General features: G+C 37.8%; 3 protein-coding genes across 4 annotated transcripts; 2 read left to right on the plus strand and 1 right to left on the minus strand.

Annotated features, from left to right (window-relative positions):
- Positions 1-851: 851 nt before the first annotated feature.
- Gle1 (nucleoporin GLE1) lies at positions 852-14,541 on the minus strand. 2 transcript variants are annotated; one of them, XM_070671433.1, is made up of 9 exons: positions 14,215-14,541; positions 13,697-13,999; positions 13,040-13,441; positions 12,795-12,885; positions 12,435-12,716; positions 12,019-12,320; positions 11,479-11,860; positions 11,127-11,385; positions 852-1,181 (listed from the first exon to the last, which is right to left on the minus strand). In XM_070671433.1, exons 2-9 carry the CDS (start codon positions 13,991-13,993, stop codon positions 1,178-1,180), a joined length of 2,019 nt encoding a protein of 672 aa, XP_070527534.1. In that variant the 5' UTR covers positions 13,994-13,999; positions 14,215-14,541; the 3' UTR covers positions 852-1,177. The 2 variants fall into 2 exon arrangements, with proteins under 2 accessions (XP_070527534.1, XP_070527533.1); XM_070671432.1 differs by lacking the exon at positions 852-1,181 and having other exon boundaries at positions 10,683-11,385.
- Positions 6,778-10,888, plus strand: LOC139111275 (uncharacterized). The gene is made up of 6 exons (XM_070671426.1): positions 6,778-9,347; positions 9,422-9,671; positions 9,754-9,896; positions 9,972-10,101; positions 10,240-10,422; positions 10,562-10,888. Exons 1-6 carry the CDS (start codon positions 7,458-7,460, stop codon positions 10,738-10,740), a joined length of 2,775 nt encoding a protein of 924 aa, XP_070527527.1. The 5' UTR covers positions 6,778-7,457; the 3' UTR covers positions 10,741-10,888.
- Positions 14,542-15,246: 705 nt separating the features above from the next.
- LOC139111315 (bifunctional 3'-phosphoadenosine 5'-phosphosulfate synthase-like) lies at positions 15,247-17,848 on the plus strand. Its single transcript, XM_070671510.1, has 7 exons — positions 15,247-15,374; positions 15,461-15,637; positions 15,718-16,344; positions 16,459-16,893; positions 16,968-17,171; positions 17,297-17,579; positions 17,658-17,848. Exons 1-7 carry the CDS (start codon positions 15,324-15,326, stop codon positions 17,750-17,752), a joined length of 1,872 nt encoding a protein of 623 aa, XP_070527611.1. The 5' UTR covers positions 15,247-15,323; the 3' UTR covers positions 17,753-17,848.
- Positions 17,849-17,873: the final 25 nt, after the last annotated feature.

The following is a 17,873-nucleotide window of genomic DNA, read 5'->3' on the forward strand; positions in this document are numbered from 1 at the left end:
TATATTAAATTGTGCGGGATAATAATTCGTTTTCAAGCCGCTACTACTGAAATTAGAATCGTCGGCTTGAATTGTCGTTGAAAGCTCTCGATGCTGAAACTTTCCTCCTGAGGCCGGTGACCATGAGTAGAGCTCGCGCGCCCAAGGTCATTGATTCCACCGGCAGTTCCGGCTCGGTTTCTGGGCCAGGTTAACTGACGATCCCGCGACGGCGACGTCCGGAATACCTTCGCTCGCCGTGACGTCGGCTCGGCCCGATACGGCAGACCGGTAATGAGCCGGCATAACTCAACGGCGGGCTTGAACTCGTGTACGAGCCGAAGCTCCAACGCGAGTCCCAGCTCCCTTTCCGTCTGAAAAATTAACAAAGAGCCGTGCTCGACCGAAAGATACCGCCTGTACCCGTAATTTCCAGAATGAATCGACCGCTTTTGCGAGCGTTCCACGATTTATTATTTCAAAGCGAAAGTGATCCCTCGAAGAACTTCGAAGTCTTCCACGGAGGATCGGCCGTGCACCAGTTTAAGCGATCGCTCCAAATAAATTTGTAAGACAACCCCGTAGACGATGAATAAATAATTCTGCCAAGTCCCGAGCTCGTAGTTCGCCGGCTGACATAAATTACAGACTTGCTAAAGTTATCGAGGCCTCACTCGCGACCATTCCACCTCGCAAAATACGAGTCGGCCGTTCATTCACGTCAGAGTCCCCGTTCAACAGCAGGGCATTGACGCAGCGACACGTGCAAATTTAATTCTTTGAAACTAGAACAGATTTAAAAGGGAAAAAAAAAGAAAAAGAAAAGAAAAAAAGATTTCTAAAAGTCGGACTATGTCGTACGTCGATTGGAGATTTTTTTTTTTTTTTTTAAAGAACCCATTGGCGGTAAATTGTTGAATAATGAAACCAATAAGGTGAATGACCGGGTTTAATGAGCGATGATAATGATATTTCGTCTCCTTTAAGTGACTCGTAATAAAACGTAACGCAAATAATAAAAGCGAACCCGTGCCCGAAAATGGCAGGCCTTGAGGAAGTCGTGGTACGTTAATCTTATTCTCTTCTTCTTTCCATCTGCGATGACAGAGAATACGATGATCCAGCGCCAGGAAGTCCATCTCTAAAACGGATGACCATGCCGAATCGCAATTGTACGTGTCTCAAATCTCAGATTACCTCAGCTGTACAACACGTAAAATCCCAACGATTACGTAATAACAATAATACCTTCATAAAAAAAAGAACAGTAAATTATAATTACAAATTATTACATTGAGACCAAGATGCAAACTCAAAAATTATTAAGCTCGGTATACGAACATTATATTTAAATTAATTTTCCAATTAACTTCAATAATATAAATAATTATTTCAGATTAATTATATCAAAGTCTACAAAATAAATATATCTTTTTTTTATTATTAAAATTATTAAACTCGGTAGATACCTGATAAGAGTATAGTTGAAACTACTTTCCGTTTGTTACGTAAAACAAATAATTATATTCCATGTGTAATCTAATCAAAATCCTGTCACGTGTGCCGATACCAATATCTTTTTTTTTTTTTTTCTTTTTACGTACCGTTCACCAGTTTATCCCGATTGCAAAACTTAAGAAAGATTCCTCGGCAAAGTACACCCGTGATGAGTTATGTGCCCGTGACGGAAGCCGGACCAAACTCATACGGGATGACTCGCGCGGCTCGAGATCTCATCTCGGCGCGACCGCGAGCGCGATGACAGCATCCGGCGATGACGTCAAACACGGCGGGCGAGCGGCGGCGGGCGGCAGCTGCGATGATCGCGTACGATGACGTCGGCGATGATCGCAAATCGACGGCGGCAGCAACGGGCAAGCAAAAGGAAGGAGTTGGAGGAGCCCCCGAGCCGAGCCGGCAGGAATCGACGGTGCATCGTTTCGTCGCGGGTACCAGTTCCTTTCAGATCGCCGTGTCGTCGACTTCTTTCGAATTCACGCGAATCCGTCGTACTCCCCTGATGATTCCGTACAACCGAGGGCCGGTCGTCGATCCGCGATGCCGCGCCGGCCGGACGCCGTCGTCGGCACATGACAGTGACCCACATACCGCGGTTCCGGTATGCCGCGTTACGGTCCGCGATACAGTAATTCCGACGAATCCGACGTCGATGAACCGAACGAGCAGAGCGTCTAGGCAACAACGCGTCTATCGTAATCGGAATTAAAAAAAAAAAAATATTAGGCAATTAAACGAGGAGGGGTTTTCCAAGTCGCGTCGTGGCACGCTGGTACCGCGACGCTTCTTTAATCAGTGATTTCCTCAAAGAGACCGTCGGTCACGAGTGCGATCTAAGACGAGTTAAAGAAGTGAAGTAATTATTAATATTTTTTGGAACGTATTCAACACTTAAACGTAGCCAAGTCTTTACTGAATTTTTTTGGCGCTTTGTTAAATCGCGGTTTAATCATTATGTTTGATTAAGTAAACCTCAAGTTTTTTTGGAATCTCACGTTTAATTTTAAAACTGAAACTGGATACTTTTAAATCTGGATAAATTATATTTTACTTAGAGCTACTTAGTAATTGCGTTCGTTTTATATTAAATAACATTTGAAATTAACTAAAATAGAGAGAATAATACAGCGTGACATTTGATAAAAAAAAAATTTCTTGCTTTCAACCGAAACTGTATCCGTTTAACACAAATCACAACGTGCTGTTATCAACGTAATATTATCGCCAGCACTGAAATTAAATAGTTCGCGTCTGAGTTAGTCACAAGATCGCGTGACAATAATTCTGTGTATTAACGATAATTAATATATTAGTGACATATGAAAATCAAGCCTAGACATTTTTTGATTGACCGAGATCAATTCTACTCTAATATCGAGTAAGTATGAAAGTTGAACGAATGCTAAATGCAGCGGGCAAATATATATATTTTTTTCTTTTTTTTATACACGGGGTAAAAACGCGTCGGATTTTTTTTATGCTATGACGTTCGTGTAAAATTAACATCTTGTTCATGTTAATGAACAAATTTGAACTAGACGCGATTCTTTTTTGCCGGCTGATCGCAAACAGTGACGAATTTGAAATTTTCCAAGACTAAAGTACTGTAAATCCGAAAATCAACAAAAACGAGAAGAAAATTACATGACGTATTATAATGATTAATTTATACGGAATAAATTAAAGAAAAAAAAAGCGTAAATCCCCAAAAAAATAATCAAAAGCTGCATATTCTTATATGCCACTGTGTCATATGTTGCTAATAATCGCGTCTATCTGTAAAATATTGCGCTCTGTTAAAAATAAAATATTTAAAAAAAATTATAATTAATGATCATATAACAGTAGATAATAATATTGAATAATGTATTACTTTTTTTCTTTTATTAATGCATTTATATTATATTACGTCGATATTATTATATTATTAAGCTCTTATCGTTGTTACATTATCAAAGAGTAAATCAGGTCCGATAATAAGAAAGATTCCACTGGCACGTTGCGCCGCAGGCGAAGGAACTTTGTAGAATTCAGGAAGGCGGTAATTTAGTCGCGCATTATACCGCCGCGTGCCAGATTTGGCGAGAAACACTTGTTTCAATACGCGAGATCTTATACAGCTCAACACGTTGGATTTTTTTTTTATATTTCTCTCTCTCTCTCTTTTTCTTTTTTTTTTCCTCTTCGCCGAGTCGAAATAAGCATGCAAATTTTTTGGCTAACACGCGCGACATGGGCGATCACGTAAACAGTACGTGTTAATCCTTGCGGACCTGTTTATTTCTCATATCGCCTATGAAAAAAAGCGACAAATCTTATCGCTTTATTTATCGTGTAGTCTATTCTAATAAATCCAGACGTCTTGCTAGCATCCAGCGAGTTCTCGCCAATTAATTAAATTCAGCAGTAAACGCTTTTGCATTCCAAAAAGTAATTCTTTCTTACGAGTCGGCGAATTTCGTTTATCTCACGTAGAGACGAATTCCATCGTGGAATTTCATTTAATGACGGCTGACTGATTTCGTTTCTACTCGTGAAAAAAATTTTTTTCAAGTGCGTTTTCCTCAGGTTTCCTCCGCGAAATATTCGGACGTGCTTCGAGCGTGTAATATAAGGATATAATCCTGTTGAAACTAACGAAGGATCAGGCCAAAGTCCGTCCCTCGCTCTTTCTTTCTCTCTGTCCGTCTAAAGAATGACTCTCGCACTCGAGTTCATCGACGGAAATACATCGTACGAGTCAGAACACCTTCCTACTGCACTTAAGCAACATACATCATCTATACACCTATACATAGCGTATATAAATATATATTACAACAAAATGTGCTGCGAAGAGCCCAGGTCTATCTTTCAGAAATTTAAATCGTCGAGCACAAGTAACGTTATAATTTCAATTTCACTCCTGTACCAAATTGCTTTTCAATTTAATTCGACGTCGAGAGCCGTCGCGAGTTTTATCTCGGCTCGCTGCAGCCTCGGGGCAACATCTCCTTCGTTTCTTTTACGTCAATGACTTTCGCGGTTTCATCCTCCGTCGTCGACTACTACAGAACTACAGAAATCGGTGAATCTTTCGGCAAGGTCGGCGGCCCGTTCCCGCAAAGGTTTTTTTTTTTTTTCAAGAGTTTAATTGTCAAAAAGACGGCTCGGCGAAGGCTGCTCACGACGGCCGGTCGGGCTCCTGCCTTGAACCGTGACAATGCGATAAAAACGACGGCCGTTAATTGGTCCGAGAGCGTACCGTGCACGGATTTACGTAACACGTGAATTCGCGAGTAACTCGCGCAACTTATAAACTCGCTCGCACGCGATAACGCGAATGTGCGAATAGCAGAAAATGCATCTCGACGCGGTGACTCTAGCCACCGACACTTGCCCGCTGCCACATTTTTTCGCCATATATCAAACGTGCGGAAAATTTATCTATCTTTTTTTCTATTTTTTTTTTCTTTCCTTTGGCAGAAAAAAAAAATCAGTACCCACGTAAGTAAACATGACTCGAGCGCACGTTGCTTAATTACGTTACTTAATTATATACTCTTTCGCAGTTACAGTTTACATAAATTATGGATTTTTTTTCCAGTACTGACAAGTGGATACTGAAACGCCTCCGTTGATAGCATTGCACGAATACGTGTGCGAATTTGATTTTTTTTTCTTTCAAATTAAAAGTCCTTCAATCAGCAAACATGTATACTTTTTAACTTAGAAGACTGCTCGGTTTTTTTTTTTTTTTTTTTTCCTTAATTTTGCGAAGCATCTTTTATTTTATAATTAAAAGATTACCACCAATATGTAATCGTCTGGTGATTTTGAATAACTTAGATTTTAGACTCGCTGCGAAGTTTCATTAATCTTCTTGTGCTAATTTAATATCCACTTTCTAACGTTATATCAAAAAGAAACCGAGATGCAATACTTATAACGCGATCTCGGCGCCTTTTCCGCAAATCTTAAAACTTCTCTGCGACGCATACCGCCAGATAAGCATCTTTATTGCACATTGGCGCAGAACTTGAGGTTTCGATAGTTTAATTCGAGATGGAATTTCTACCGAAGGAATGTCGAGCTTAATTTTTCCAACAAAAAAAGAAAAGAAAAAAAATTATTACGACAAGGAAGAGTTTATTTTACAATTCTCCTTAAAGACGCACGTGCCTCGATTATATTCTCATATTTAATAACGCATTTAAAGACGAATTCGTTCCGGAGAACTTCAACGTGCCGTTTCTAAGTGGGACGGAGAAATTCAACTATTGTATTAATCTTTTTCTTTTCTTTCCAGAAGAAATGAAAGACTCGCGATACTGCTCGTTCAATCATGCTGCCTCGTAAGGCTGCTCCGTTCGCGAATGCTCGAGTACGCGTAGTGACATCACTTGACGGGTTACACCTGCATGATGCAGAGCGGTCATCGTGCATTCCATGAGATTATGAACCATGATAGTCCGCACATTTCCAATTGAAAGGCATAAGAACGTAACTCTCTAACGAGGGAAAGAGAGGCCGGTGCGTCTTACATTTTCTGCGATAGCCTCCTTGTTATGTTTATATGTCTCTCGAGACGTTATCGTTCTCCAAGTCTCGCGGGATTTTTATCATACGAGTACTAAAAATAGAAAAATAAAAAAAGGAGAAAAAAGAAAGAAAAAAAAAAAACTAAATTTTCTGATTTCGCAAGTATCGATCTCTTCTAAGTGCATCTCGATCTGAACTTAATTTATTAATAGAAATTAATTTAATATAGTTCATTTAAGTCTTAACGTAGATCTGAAATTTATTAAAAAAATTTTGTTTCTTTATTCCAAACGTTAAGTTTGTATTATAAGCTTGTTATCGATATAGATAAATTGTATTAAAAATAACTATCAAGCTTCTCGGATTGTAATTAGAATAATCAACCAGAAATAATTCCTAGAAGAAATCGAATGACTTATTATCAGCGAATCGTATCATATGAATTGATGACGATCATCGTGAGCGAGCGATGCGTCCGGATGAAGTCTTCATCGGCCGTGAAAATAAGGTCGGTGGGACTTTCGTCCGTTTGCAAAACTCGTCAAACAGCGGCGTTAAAATCCCCGTTTGATTTTAGTAAAAGGAGAGCAGTCCTTTGAATTTTCAACGAACAAAGAATTGCATTCGAAAGTGATATGCTCCGATATTTTGTTCGGCCAGGCCTAAAGCGGATCTACCCGCACAAATATATATAAGAAATATATAAAAATGCCTTTGCAAAGATTTACCAATTATATATTATCTATAATCATTAATATGTTTCAGCGCGGAGGAGATATATGATGAATACGCGATTTCGCAAGTGTCTCCGTAATTAAAGTTCAACTCAACTTTTCTTATTTCGATCTTTGATACCGTTGAAACTCGGACGTATGAAGGGCATCGCGCATATTGTTACACACGCGTTTAATAAGCTGTATCATAAATGGAAAAAGAAAAAGAAGAAGAAAAAAAAAGAAAGAGAGAAACAAAAATACTGCGCAAAGTAGGGGAAAGAAGAAAATAAAATTTGAATCTGTCGCAACTTCCAGAATAGTGGCGTTTTCATATGGAATGCGGTTCATTTGCGCGTGCCGATTGGTTGCGAAACAGAAAAGTCCACATATCTAAAAATTTTCTATTATTATTAGCCAATCGGTACGCTTATAGAAAAATTCGTCTTGTGACGCCTCGTAATAAGTGAAATATTATTCGAACGGTATCGTGTCGTTACCGCGATACACGCGGTTGTCACGCGAGCAACGACTGATGATATACACGTACATACGCGCACATGTTTTACAAAAGATCATAATACAATCTCGACCTCTCTGCCGATCGGCAGTCTTCAACCGCTTTGCAATCGATTTGAAACATAGTCTAAGAGTGCCTCTCATTGTCTCTTAGTTTCTTAATTTTGGTATCAGCGTCCAGTGGTTTTTCTCTAGTTATTCGCGAAAATGAGCGAAAAATCAGCTGCCGAAAAATTGAAAAAGCCCGAGAAGAAGGAGCGTTTTCCTAAGAAACAAACATCGCCCAAGAGCCTGGTGGAAGATGCCATGAAGAAGTCGGAGAGAGCAACGGAAGTCCAGGAGAAAACGGAAATTCTGTCAGGTACCGAAGCTACGTCTAAAATTTCTACTTCCGACAAACCCGCGAGCCCTGAGGCTGCGGCAATATGCGAAATGCCGAAGACTATGACTAAAAGTTTCTTTTCCGATAAGCTTGAAAAACCCGAAATTGTAGAGGTATGCGAATTGCCGAAGGCCACGTCTAAAAGTTCTACTTCCAACAAACCTGAAAAGCCTGAACCGGCAAAAGTATATGAAACGTCAAAGGCTACGCTTGAAATTTCTATTTCTGATAACAAACCCGAGAAGCCTAAAGTTATAGAAGTATGTCAAATTCCGAAGACTACGCCTGAAGTCTGTATTTTTGAAAAGAAACCTGAGAAACCTAAAGTCGTAGAACTATGCAAAATGCCGAAGACTACGCCTGAAGTCTGTATTTTTGAAAAGAAACTTGAGAAACCTAAAGTCACAGAAGTATGCGAGATGCCGAAGACTACGCCTGATATCTCTATTTCTGATAAAAAATCTAAGAAGCCTGAAGTTATAGATATATGTGAAATACCGAAGACTACGCCTGATATCTCTATTTCTGATAAAAAACTTGAAAAGCCTAAAGTTATAGAAGTATGCGAAATGCCGAAGACGACGACTGATATCTCCATTTCTGATAAAAAATCTGAGAAGCCCGAAGTTATACAAGTATGCGAAATGCCGAAAACGACGACTGATATCTCCATTTCCGATAAAAAATCTGAGAAGCCTGAAATTATCGAAGTATGCGAAATACCGAAGACTACGACTGATATCTCCATTTCTAATAAAAAATCAGAGAAGCCTGAAGTTACAGAAGTATGCGAAATACCGAAGACTACGCCTGAAGTCTGTATTTTTGAAAAGAAACCTGAGAAACCTAAAGTCGAAGAACGATGCAAAATGCCGAAGACTACGCCTGATATCTCTATTTCTGATAAAAAATCCGAGAAGCCCGAAGTTATAGAAGTATGCGAAATGCCGAAGACGACGACTGAGGTAATTGCTTCCATTGAATTTGAAACTCCGGACGCCCCTAAAGTACTTGAAGCGTCTAAAATCATATCTGAACGTACCAGTGAAATATCCGTCAAGCCTCAGTCTCCTCCTAAAGCATCAGAAGTAAGCCTAATAGATGTTGCTGCGTCTTTAATCTCTACCTCTGATAAATCTGAGAATATCTCCGAACTGTCCGCAACGCCCGAGATAAGCGAAACTACAAGCTTGGGAATTGCAGAAAAATTTAAGTTGAAAGCGAAAGAAGACATCTTTCCAAAAGACTTGTGCGAAAAGAAGTCGAAGGTCTCCGAGTACGTCACAAATTTTACAGATCTACAAGCTTCCACCAATGCTGAGCTTCAACCGCCAGAAAAATCGCAAACGGCTACATTGATAACGTCCACTTTCGAAAAAGCCGACGTTCTCGATGTACGACGAGCTAGCAGCATGTCCGAAATTCTCAGTTCCATGGAAACCGACGACCATACGGTTCCAGAAGTACGTCGGACGCAGAGTACTGTATCTGAAACTCCCGTCAGCACGAAACTCGATGATCCTGAAGATAAAGAAGCACGTAAAACGTATGGCGGATTTGAGATGTCCTCTACACAATCCGAAACTCAGATGAAAGTCTTAAAGCCTCTTAAGCCTATCAGTTTAGAAATTCCTGACAAGCATGATGAATATACTACTAAGGAATCATCTAAAAACGTAAGCACGGTGATCCAAGCACTCACCGTTGAAGAACAGGTAAGATTTATAAATCGCACGATTAAAAAAAAAAAAAAAAAAATGTAACTATATATTTTTATCTTTATTCATAGGCAAGCAGTAAGAAATTGTCGCGGAAATCAATTCGAGACATGCTTAGACGCAGACCCTGGCCAGTTCTATCAGCGCCTAATTTTGAAGATCCTCATATTGTCTTAGCGACACATCATTTGGTGCCTTCACTACCAATTGAGCTCTTTGAGATATTTGCAGAAATGATTGAAGTTGTTACGAAAAGACCAGTAGTTTTATTGCACGAGTGCAGAGAAAATCGTCCCATCGCTACAGAAATAGTTGACATAGGTATGTTTAAATAGAATCCTCGGAAACTTTAAAATAAATTGAATAATTCTACAGAAAATTATTTCTTTGTTCATTTTTGCAGCTATTCTGCCACCGGACGAAACTTGGGACGATAGCGTGCTCTTACCCGCGAGCTTTGTTTTCGAACACCCTTTGAACAAGGACAAGAAGGCCAACGTATATGTTGATATAATCGTCCAAAATGATCGCGCTCTGCACATTCAAGTATGTGAATTTAATATTTTTTAATATTTATATTCTTTTTCATCTGTAATTAATTTAATTATCCATTAACTACAGGATTTCATTCATTTGCGAGGACATAGATGTGCCATTTCGCATAAACGGAATCGATTGACTCCTGCTGGTTTACTTGAAAATCACTTGCGATCAAAAGGCGAAAATATGTTGTTTTTTGGCAACGTACTTGGTTAGTTTATCATATTTTATTTATATGTGGTTGCATCAGAAAGTAATAAATTATTTAGCCCTATTATATTTTTACGTGAAATTTAAATTATGTTAAATACATTTTTTTTATCTTTCAAATTACCATTTGAATTTTCAGATGTTAGAACGCAACTAAATGTATTGGAAATAGTTTTGAACAAGCAAGCGGAAGCGGGCATTATGGAATCACCGGTGATGAGATACCATCTGCTACCCGAGCGCATCACGGATTCTATTCATGTTCTCGCTAGCATGGGGCCTTTACCGCCCTATCGCATCATGATCAACAAAAAGATGCTAGGTATATTTTTTCTAGCCACATTTTTGTTAAAATATATATTAATGCATGTTAAGTATTATCGTTAAAAAAGTTTTAATTTTATTTGTCTTTTCTCGTCACATATCTTTTCATTCTTATAAATTCTTCGCATTTTATTCAGTGAACCCAGCGGACAATCTGATTAAAAAGCTCACTACTTATCTTCTGAACGTAAGTCAGGACGAGAATTGGACAACGAGACTGTCGCCTTACAACGTCATAGGTTTCGCCGAAAACTCAATAGATCGCTACTGCGATCTCAATAAAAAATCTATAGTTACTAAGACTCCTTATTATTAAAATTGTTTTACATGATTTTTGCAATTTAAAACTGAATTATTTACATGTCCTACTTCTTTTGTCATTTTATTCGTATATACATAATTTTTTTGCTTCACTTGTAACTCTTTAATAAATCGAAATAAATAATTTCCAAATTTATCTTTAATCCATATTCGTTTTAGGTTTTCTCTTCTCTAACTTTCTTTCTCTTCTATCTATTCTTATTTTCTTATTCTTTTTGTTCATTTTAACGTGTTTTGTCTTTAATATATTTACTAATTTATTACTAAATCATTATTATGCACATAGCACATAAAATTATTACTAAAAATCTGCTTTGTCAATTGTACAATTCATCTAGAAAAATATATAATGTAAATAATATCAAAAAAAAAAACACTCACAGAAAATTAGGTGGAAACATTCCATTGGGAGGACGTATAGTGCCAGTCCTTAAGGTATCGTTCAAAAAATCTTCGAGCCGTGAGAAAGGTCCGCCGTTACTACTCGCAACACTTCGCATACGAGGATAATATTGTTCCATAAGCAATATTAATAATTTATAGAACTGTTTAGGATACGCAGCCCACAACTTGTTTCCGGCGACCTCCAGCATGTCCAATATTAAAGTCGCACATAAATCACAAATATCACCTCGTGGTTCTGAAAGTTAAAAATACAATTTTTTCTCATATAAAATTTTGTTCTATAATATTAATATTTTTATATGATTTATATACTGCTATATTCTTTTACCAATATTCAAAACAGCCGCCAACCATCTCCAGGCATACTGAAGGCCGTGAGGATGATCTTTATTGCCGAAATATCTCCACTGTTTTGTAACAGTAATGGATGCGTACAATCTCATTAATCCTGACATTCTTTTTAGGAACTTGTCGTGTTCCTCGACAATGCCGTCTTCTGAATATTTGAAGCCGAGCGATTTATAATAATCTTCGTTAGACTGACCTTCTTGCTGCTGCAAGAAAACTGGCACAGTGAATGGGCATGTTTCGTGAAGATGCGCCAGGAACAAATCGCCAAAGTCTAAATGATCATTCCATAGAGCCACGATAATTGCCGCTATAGGAAATGCCGTTTCTGGCTTGCTAGATACCAATGTCTCGCCTTGGCTCTGAAAATTCATACAAATTTATTTAAAAAACAACAGAACTTTTTAATTAAAAGCGATAATCACTTATAATTTAGATTAATTTATATTAAATATTTTTTGTTTCTAAATAAAAAATAGCAGATATTGATTATAATTATCAAACTTTAAAAGATACGTACAACCAACTTTTTTGCCAAGTGATTCTTGCAGAACATTACTGCTTGTGGAATTTGCGACACGTAAGGATACACTCCGAGCAAAACATTTTGCAGTCTTTCGTATTTATCTAGCAAGTGTTCTTCGCTTACGCCGGAAATTGCGTTTACAGGTATGTTGATAGCTTTTTGGCACTCAACACGAAATTTCTTTGTTGCAACTGATTTTGAAAAATTGTTACAAGTTATTCTAAATGGTTTCAAGAGACGTAGACTTCTTATATAAATCTTTAAGGATTCTTGATCGGCGTATTCCAAGGCATCTCCTGCAAATTTACAATCACATATGCATTAAATAAATTTCTTTACAATTAATTTAAATATTAAACAAATAACTGTGTAAAATACATTATATAAATACGTTTAACATTTGATATCACCTTTTTTACATTTGGAATTTTTAGCTGCGTCTTCCAATTTAGGATCAGGTATGGATATGGGCGGTGTAACTGGTTTGTTAACTGGTGTGGGTTCTATTTCTTGATTTGTAATTACACTGCAGTGTTGGTCTTCTTTATTTTCCACAGCATTGCTTACATCTGGTTGTTGGGAAGGCAATGTATCACAAACTGGAACATTATCCGTATCTTCGACTGACTGTATTTCATTAACAGCTTGCGCTTTCTTTTCCAATTCCGCTTCATATTGAACATTAATTTTTTCTGCAATTTATAAAAATATTTAATTAATAAATTTATTAAAGTAAAAATAAAATTTTACTCGTTAAAATATTAACAAACCTATTTCTGTACAAAATTTATTCAATATATCATCGAAATGACATATCACAGTCTGAATAACGTCTATGTCTGTCGGTACTATTTCTCCATTCTGTAAAAGAAATAAAAATATTAATTAGCGTATTAATTACTAAAACGAGTCTATTATAATTATTTTTCTAGTCAATATATGCAATTTAATATTTAATAACATTTATTATTTCAGATTTTTCTATTTCCTTAATTCTTATTTTTTTAATAATTACATTAAGTTTCCTGTCTAGAGATTCGATTTGCTGAATCAAGTCGTTTATCTTCGTGCTATACGCCGCTAAAATCACATTAAATGCCTGCTGATCTTTGCAAGTCTTAAATAATTCCATGAGAGCACAGTGTTTGTCTATAAACTGGCTTCGATATACCAGCATGACTCTCGTCAGTTCTTCTTTCACTCGTGTTTGATGTTCCTCCAATTTTTGCTGCGCTTGCAATTGTTTTTTTATCTTTTCCTGTTCCTCATTTCGCTCCTCTTCAGCTAACAAGTGTTCCAACTTCTCTTCGGCCCGACGTTCGCGTTCGCGTGTCATCAACGAGTACGAATTAATCATTTGCTCTTGGAAGGAGCGAGAGCTGTTATTCATTTGCTGAATACGGCAATCCATTTTTTTCTACAACATAATTGACAAAACGAAACAGCGCTAATTAATATACCTGTATTAATGGCACCCATAACGCACCGTTCGGCGAAACAACCGCTCACTGAGCGCTCAGTGAGCTCTTGCATCTGATTGGAACATTCTTTAAAATCTGAACATATTCGCCAATCAAATGCAAGCTCGCTGAGCACTTACCGAGCGGTTGTTTCGCTAAACGCACTATATATGTATAATTAACATTTTCAATTAAATTAAAATTATACATACCCAAACTTCTTCTTGCCTTTGTTGCTCGCTCTCGTGAAAGATTTTGTCAATTGAAAAACAAATACCCTTCGAGGTAGATATCATATTATTCTTAGGACTAGTGACCAATCTTTGTGGGCTCTTGATATTACAAGAATTCTTTTCATTCTCAATATTATCTGCTTTGCTGAAATCTTCATTATACAATGCTGATTCGGGTCCAATTGTAATGCTATCTATCTTTGTAGTCACTGATAAATACAATGCCTTCTCCAATGCAGATGCCTTAACACGATCGAAGTCTGACGCGACATCCATATTTTCCTGCAAAACCAACAGTCATGTATTAAATCTAAAACTCACTTTTAAATAAATGATCAGACTTAAATCGTCAATAAAACTTTGATTCGAAGCTCATCGAGCAATATGTAACAAAATCGTCGCGAGACAAAACTCACCGACAGTTTCTTTTAATTCCCGTTTATACGTTAGACAATTTTTCACTTAACAGCTCGGAGTGTTAATGCTACGCGACTTACCTTGTCGATTTTCGTGTTTCTCTCGTGTGAATAAAATGATGTAACACTTTTACGTGATTTAGAAGCGCAGGCTACCTCGCGAAAATAACCTCCAAATTGAACGCCACGCGTTTACTTGCTCGCAACCGACTCGACAAGCCGCACGCTGGGATCATTGTTCTCTCATCGTGTTACTTGATCACGTTGATTGAATTTTTCGTTATAAACACCACGGCTTTTATTAATAATAATTCTTTCCCGCGATAACTAATGAATCGACACGATACCGAAGGAACAACGATGCCGACTCCAAGAATCATCTGGAGGCATCAACGAATGGAAGATACTATAGCAACCTCTGTCGAGTAAATCACACAATTCGATATTTAATTCTCTATTAATAATTTCTCATAATTCATCCTCTTATTATCCGTTTCTTATCGACGTTGGATACACAAACGATAATTTAAAAAAACAGGAATAATTTATAAAATCCACGAAATGCTAGAAACTTTCCAAATAGAATATTTCTTACTTTATTTATTTAGCTTGAATTTTTTCGCTGGAATTAATGAAATACTTATGTTGGAATAATTATTAAAATATTCTTTAATTAGTAAGATTTTTTTATTACGAAGATCAGTCATTTGTTTTTACTGTAGGCATAGTAGGATATGTGGTAGCAACTGTTAAACATATTTTTTTCTTTATCAAACGATTTGTGAAAATCGTTTGAGTTTTGTGAATCTTGCGTCGAGAATAAAAACACGTTTTAACGCATATTTACTTAGCAGAAGCGTGTTAAGTGTGTTCCCCAATTGTCCCCCGGAATATCGATGAAAGTGACTTTCTTAATACTTTCTCGCTTCTGGCAGTATCTTGAGTTTCGTGTGCGAAGACAGTTGCCCACCGTTCGTCGAGCGGTTTAAATCTACGTCTCCGTAAATTTAATTAATATTATTAATCAATATTATACAAAGTTCGTTGCGTGTACCAATCGACATTAATATATTGCACTTCATAAAAATAATATTTTTTCAGAATAGCAATAATACGAGCTGTCGTGCAAGGTGTTGCGTGGCCAGTGAGTAAAGAAATAAAAAGGACGCATATTCCGGAATCTAATAAAAATGGGAATTTTCGTGCCACCGATCTTGGAAGTTTCGGACTCCTCGAAAAAGGTGAGACGAAATTGCTGTACGTTGAATAAGAGTATGCAAGTAGCGCGGCGCCGAAGAGAAAATATTGAATATGATTTCTTTTACAGGCGCAGCCAACGGCGACCAACGTGTTGTCTCAAACGCATCATGTGTCCAGAAGGAAACGAGGACAAGCGATCGGATCCCTTCAAGGCTTTCGTGGATGTACTATTTGGATGACTGGGCTTTCTGGTGCCGGGAAGACTTCCATATCTTTTCAGCTGGAAAAATATCTTATCTCTCAGGTACATTAAGACGCTTAATTTGTATCTATTAATATGTTACGCATTAAATTGTTATTTATCTGACGTTATTCTTGAAACAGGGAATCGCCGCTTACAGCTTGGATGGCGACAACATACGAACTGGTCTCAACTGTAATCTTGGTTTCAGCAAGGAGGACCGTGAGGAGAACGTACGTCGCGTTGCTGAAGTCGCGAGGCTCTTTGCGGATGCTGGCATCATTACTCTCTGCAGCTTCGTGTCGCCGTTCGCGGTGGACAGAAAAATGGCACGGGAAATCCACGAAAACGCCAACCTGCCTTTCTTCGAGATATTCGTTGACGCGTCTCTTCAAGTCTGCGAAGCCCGCGATGTCAAAGGGCTTTATAAGAAAGCACGTCAGGGTATCATTAAAAGTTTCACCGGTATTGATCAAAGTTACGATATACCCACCAAGCCCGATCTCGTCGTCAATACGGAAAACGCCACTGTTCAACAATCTACCGATATTGTTATCAATTTTCTTCAGCACAAGCAAATTATACCAAAAACAGACTCACCCGTTTTGGAATTATTCGTGAAACCGGACAAACTAGACGACGTTCGGGAGGAAATAAAAACTCTTCCGTTTTTGGACATCGGAAAAATAGATGTGCAATGGTTGCAAGTTCTTGCTGAAGGATGGGCAGCGCCTTTGAAAGGATTCATGAGAGAGGACGAATACCTGCAAGTTAGTTCAGACTTATTTTATGTACAGTTTACGAACTTATAATGTTATATAATTATAAAATAAATAACGAATCTCTATATCAAATATAAAAGTATAATTTTTTTTTTTAAACAGGTACAGCATTTCAACTGTCTGTATAAAAATGATGTTCTAATCAATCAATCGATTCCCATTGTTCTTGCCGTGAGCAATGCTGACAAAGAGCGCTGTTTCAATGCGCCCGCTCTCGTTCTCCGATATCAGGATAAGGATCTTGCAATTTTACGCAATCCTGAATTCTATCTTCACCGCAAGGAAGAACGTTGCTGCCGTCAGTTCGGTATAAATAATTCTGAACATCCTTGCGTCAAATTAATCCGAGACTCTGGTGATTGGCTGGTTGGCGGGGACGTGGAAGTGCTCGAAAGAATTAAATGGAACGATGGGTTAGATCATTATAGACTGACGCCTAACGAGATCAGGATCAAGTGTCGGGAAATTGGCGCCGACGCGGTTTTCGCCTTTCAACTGCGAAATCCGATACACAATGGACACGCATTGCTGATGCAGGTAAGCGCTGATCTTTAGCGCAATTTTTTCACGCGAACGGTCGCTCATTACTTTGACATTTCGTTGTATTTCAGGATACGAGAAAACGTCTAGAAGAACGTGGATTCAAGAAACCGGTTCTTCTTCTTCATCCTCTAGGCGGGTGGACTAAAAACGATGATGTTCCCCTTCTGATTAGAATACAGCAGCACCAGGCTGTTCTTGAAGAGGGTGTCTTGCACAAGGATACTATTCTCGCCATTTTTCCGAGCCCTATGTGTTATGCTGGTCCCACAGAAGTACATTCCTTGCTAACGTCTTATTAAATAATGCATTTACGTGCAATATCTGAAATAATATAAAAATTATTAATGCCTGAAGACTTTAAAATTATTTAGTATATACTAATTTATGTTTTTTTTAGGTACAATGGCATGCCAAAGCTCGAATGATCGCAGGAGCGAATTTTTATATTGTCGGACGAGATCCTGCCGGTATTCCTCATCCTGATAAAGCTGTCACAACGGACGGCAATCTTTACGATAGTACTCACGGTGCGCGCGTCCTTACACTGACGCCAGGTTTGCAGAATCTCGAAATTATTCCTTTTAAAGTAGCTGCTTACGATATCAAAGCGAAGAAAATGTCGTTCTTCGAAGCTGAACGGCAACAAGACTTTATTTTTATTTCTGGCACCAAAATGCGCAGTAAGTTTCTTATTCTGTTCTATTTAATAATTAAAACAGTTTCATATTAGTTTCAATTGATATTTCTTTTTACGTTAGATTTGGCAAAAAATGGTGAGGATCCTCCCGAAGGCTTTATGGCATCGAAAGCATGGAAAATTGTCGCAAAATATTATCAAACAGCTCACACGTAATTAAAAGACAAGCAAAATAATTAATTAACGTTTATGTTACATAATCGATCTTAATAAAATATAAAATATTGTAATATATAATAACGATTAATCGATAATACAATGATATAAAGATTATAAA

The sequence above is a fragment of the Cardiocondyla obscurior genome, linkage group LG23, assembly GCF_019399895.1.
Source record: "Cardiocondyla obscurior isolate alpha-2009 linkage group LG23, Cobs3.1, whole genome shotgun sequence".
Classification (NCBI taxonomy): domain Eukaryota; kingdom Metazoa; phylum Arthropoda; class Insecta; order Hymenoptera; family Formicidae; genus Cardiocondyla; species Cardiocondyla obscurior.

Bases quoted from the DNA above. Each gene is read 5' to 3' on its own strand.
- LOC139111275 (XM_070671426.1), top strand. From the start codon at position 7,458: ATGAGCGAAAAATCAGCTGCCGAAAAATTGAAAAAGCCCGAGAAGAAG. The intron at 9,672-9,753 runs GTATGTTTAAAT...TCATTTTTGCAG, and splicing joins TACAGAAATAGTTGACATAG to CTATTCTGCCACCGGACGAA. The intron at 10,423-10,561 runs GTATATTTTTTC...CATTTTATTCAG, and splicing joins GATCAACAAAAAGATGCTAG to TGAACCCAGCGGACAATCTG.
- Gle1 (XM_070671433.1), bottom strand. From the start codon at position 13,993: ATGGATGTCGCGTCAGACTTCGATCGTGTTAAGGCATCTGCATTGGAG. The intron at 13,442-13,696 runs GTATGTATAATT...ATTATGTTGTAG, and splicing joins AAAGGCAAGAAGAAGTTTGG to AAAAAAATGGATTGCCGTAT. The intron at 11,386-11,478 runs GTAAAAGAATAT...TTTAACTTTCAG, and splicing joins GGCGGCTGTTTTGAATATTG to AACCACGAGGTGATATTTGT.
- LOC139111315 (XM_070671510.1), top strand. From the start codon at position 15,324: ATGGGAATTTTCGTGCCACCGATCTTGGAAGTTTCGGACTCCTCGAAA. The intron at 15,638-15,717 runs GTACATTAAGAC...TTCTTGAAACAG, and splicing joins AAAAATATCTTATCTCTCAG to GGAATCGCCGCTTACAGCTT. The intron at 17,580-17,657 runs GTAAGTTTCTTA...TTTTTACGTTAG, and splicing joins TTCTGGCACCAAAATGCGCA to ATTTGGCAAAAAATGGTGAG.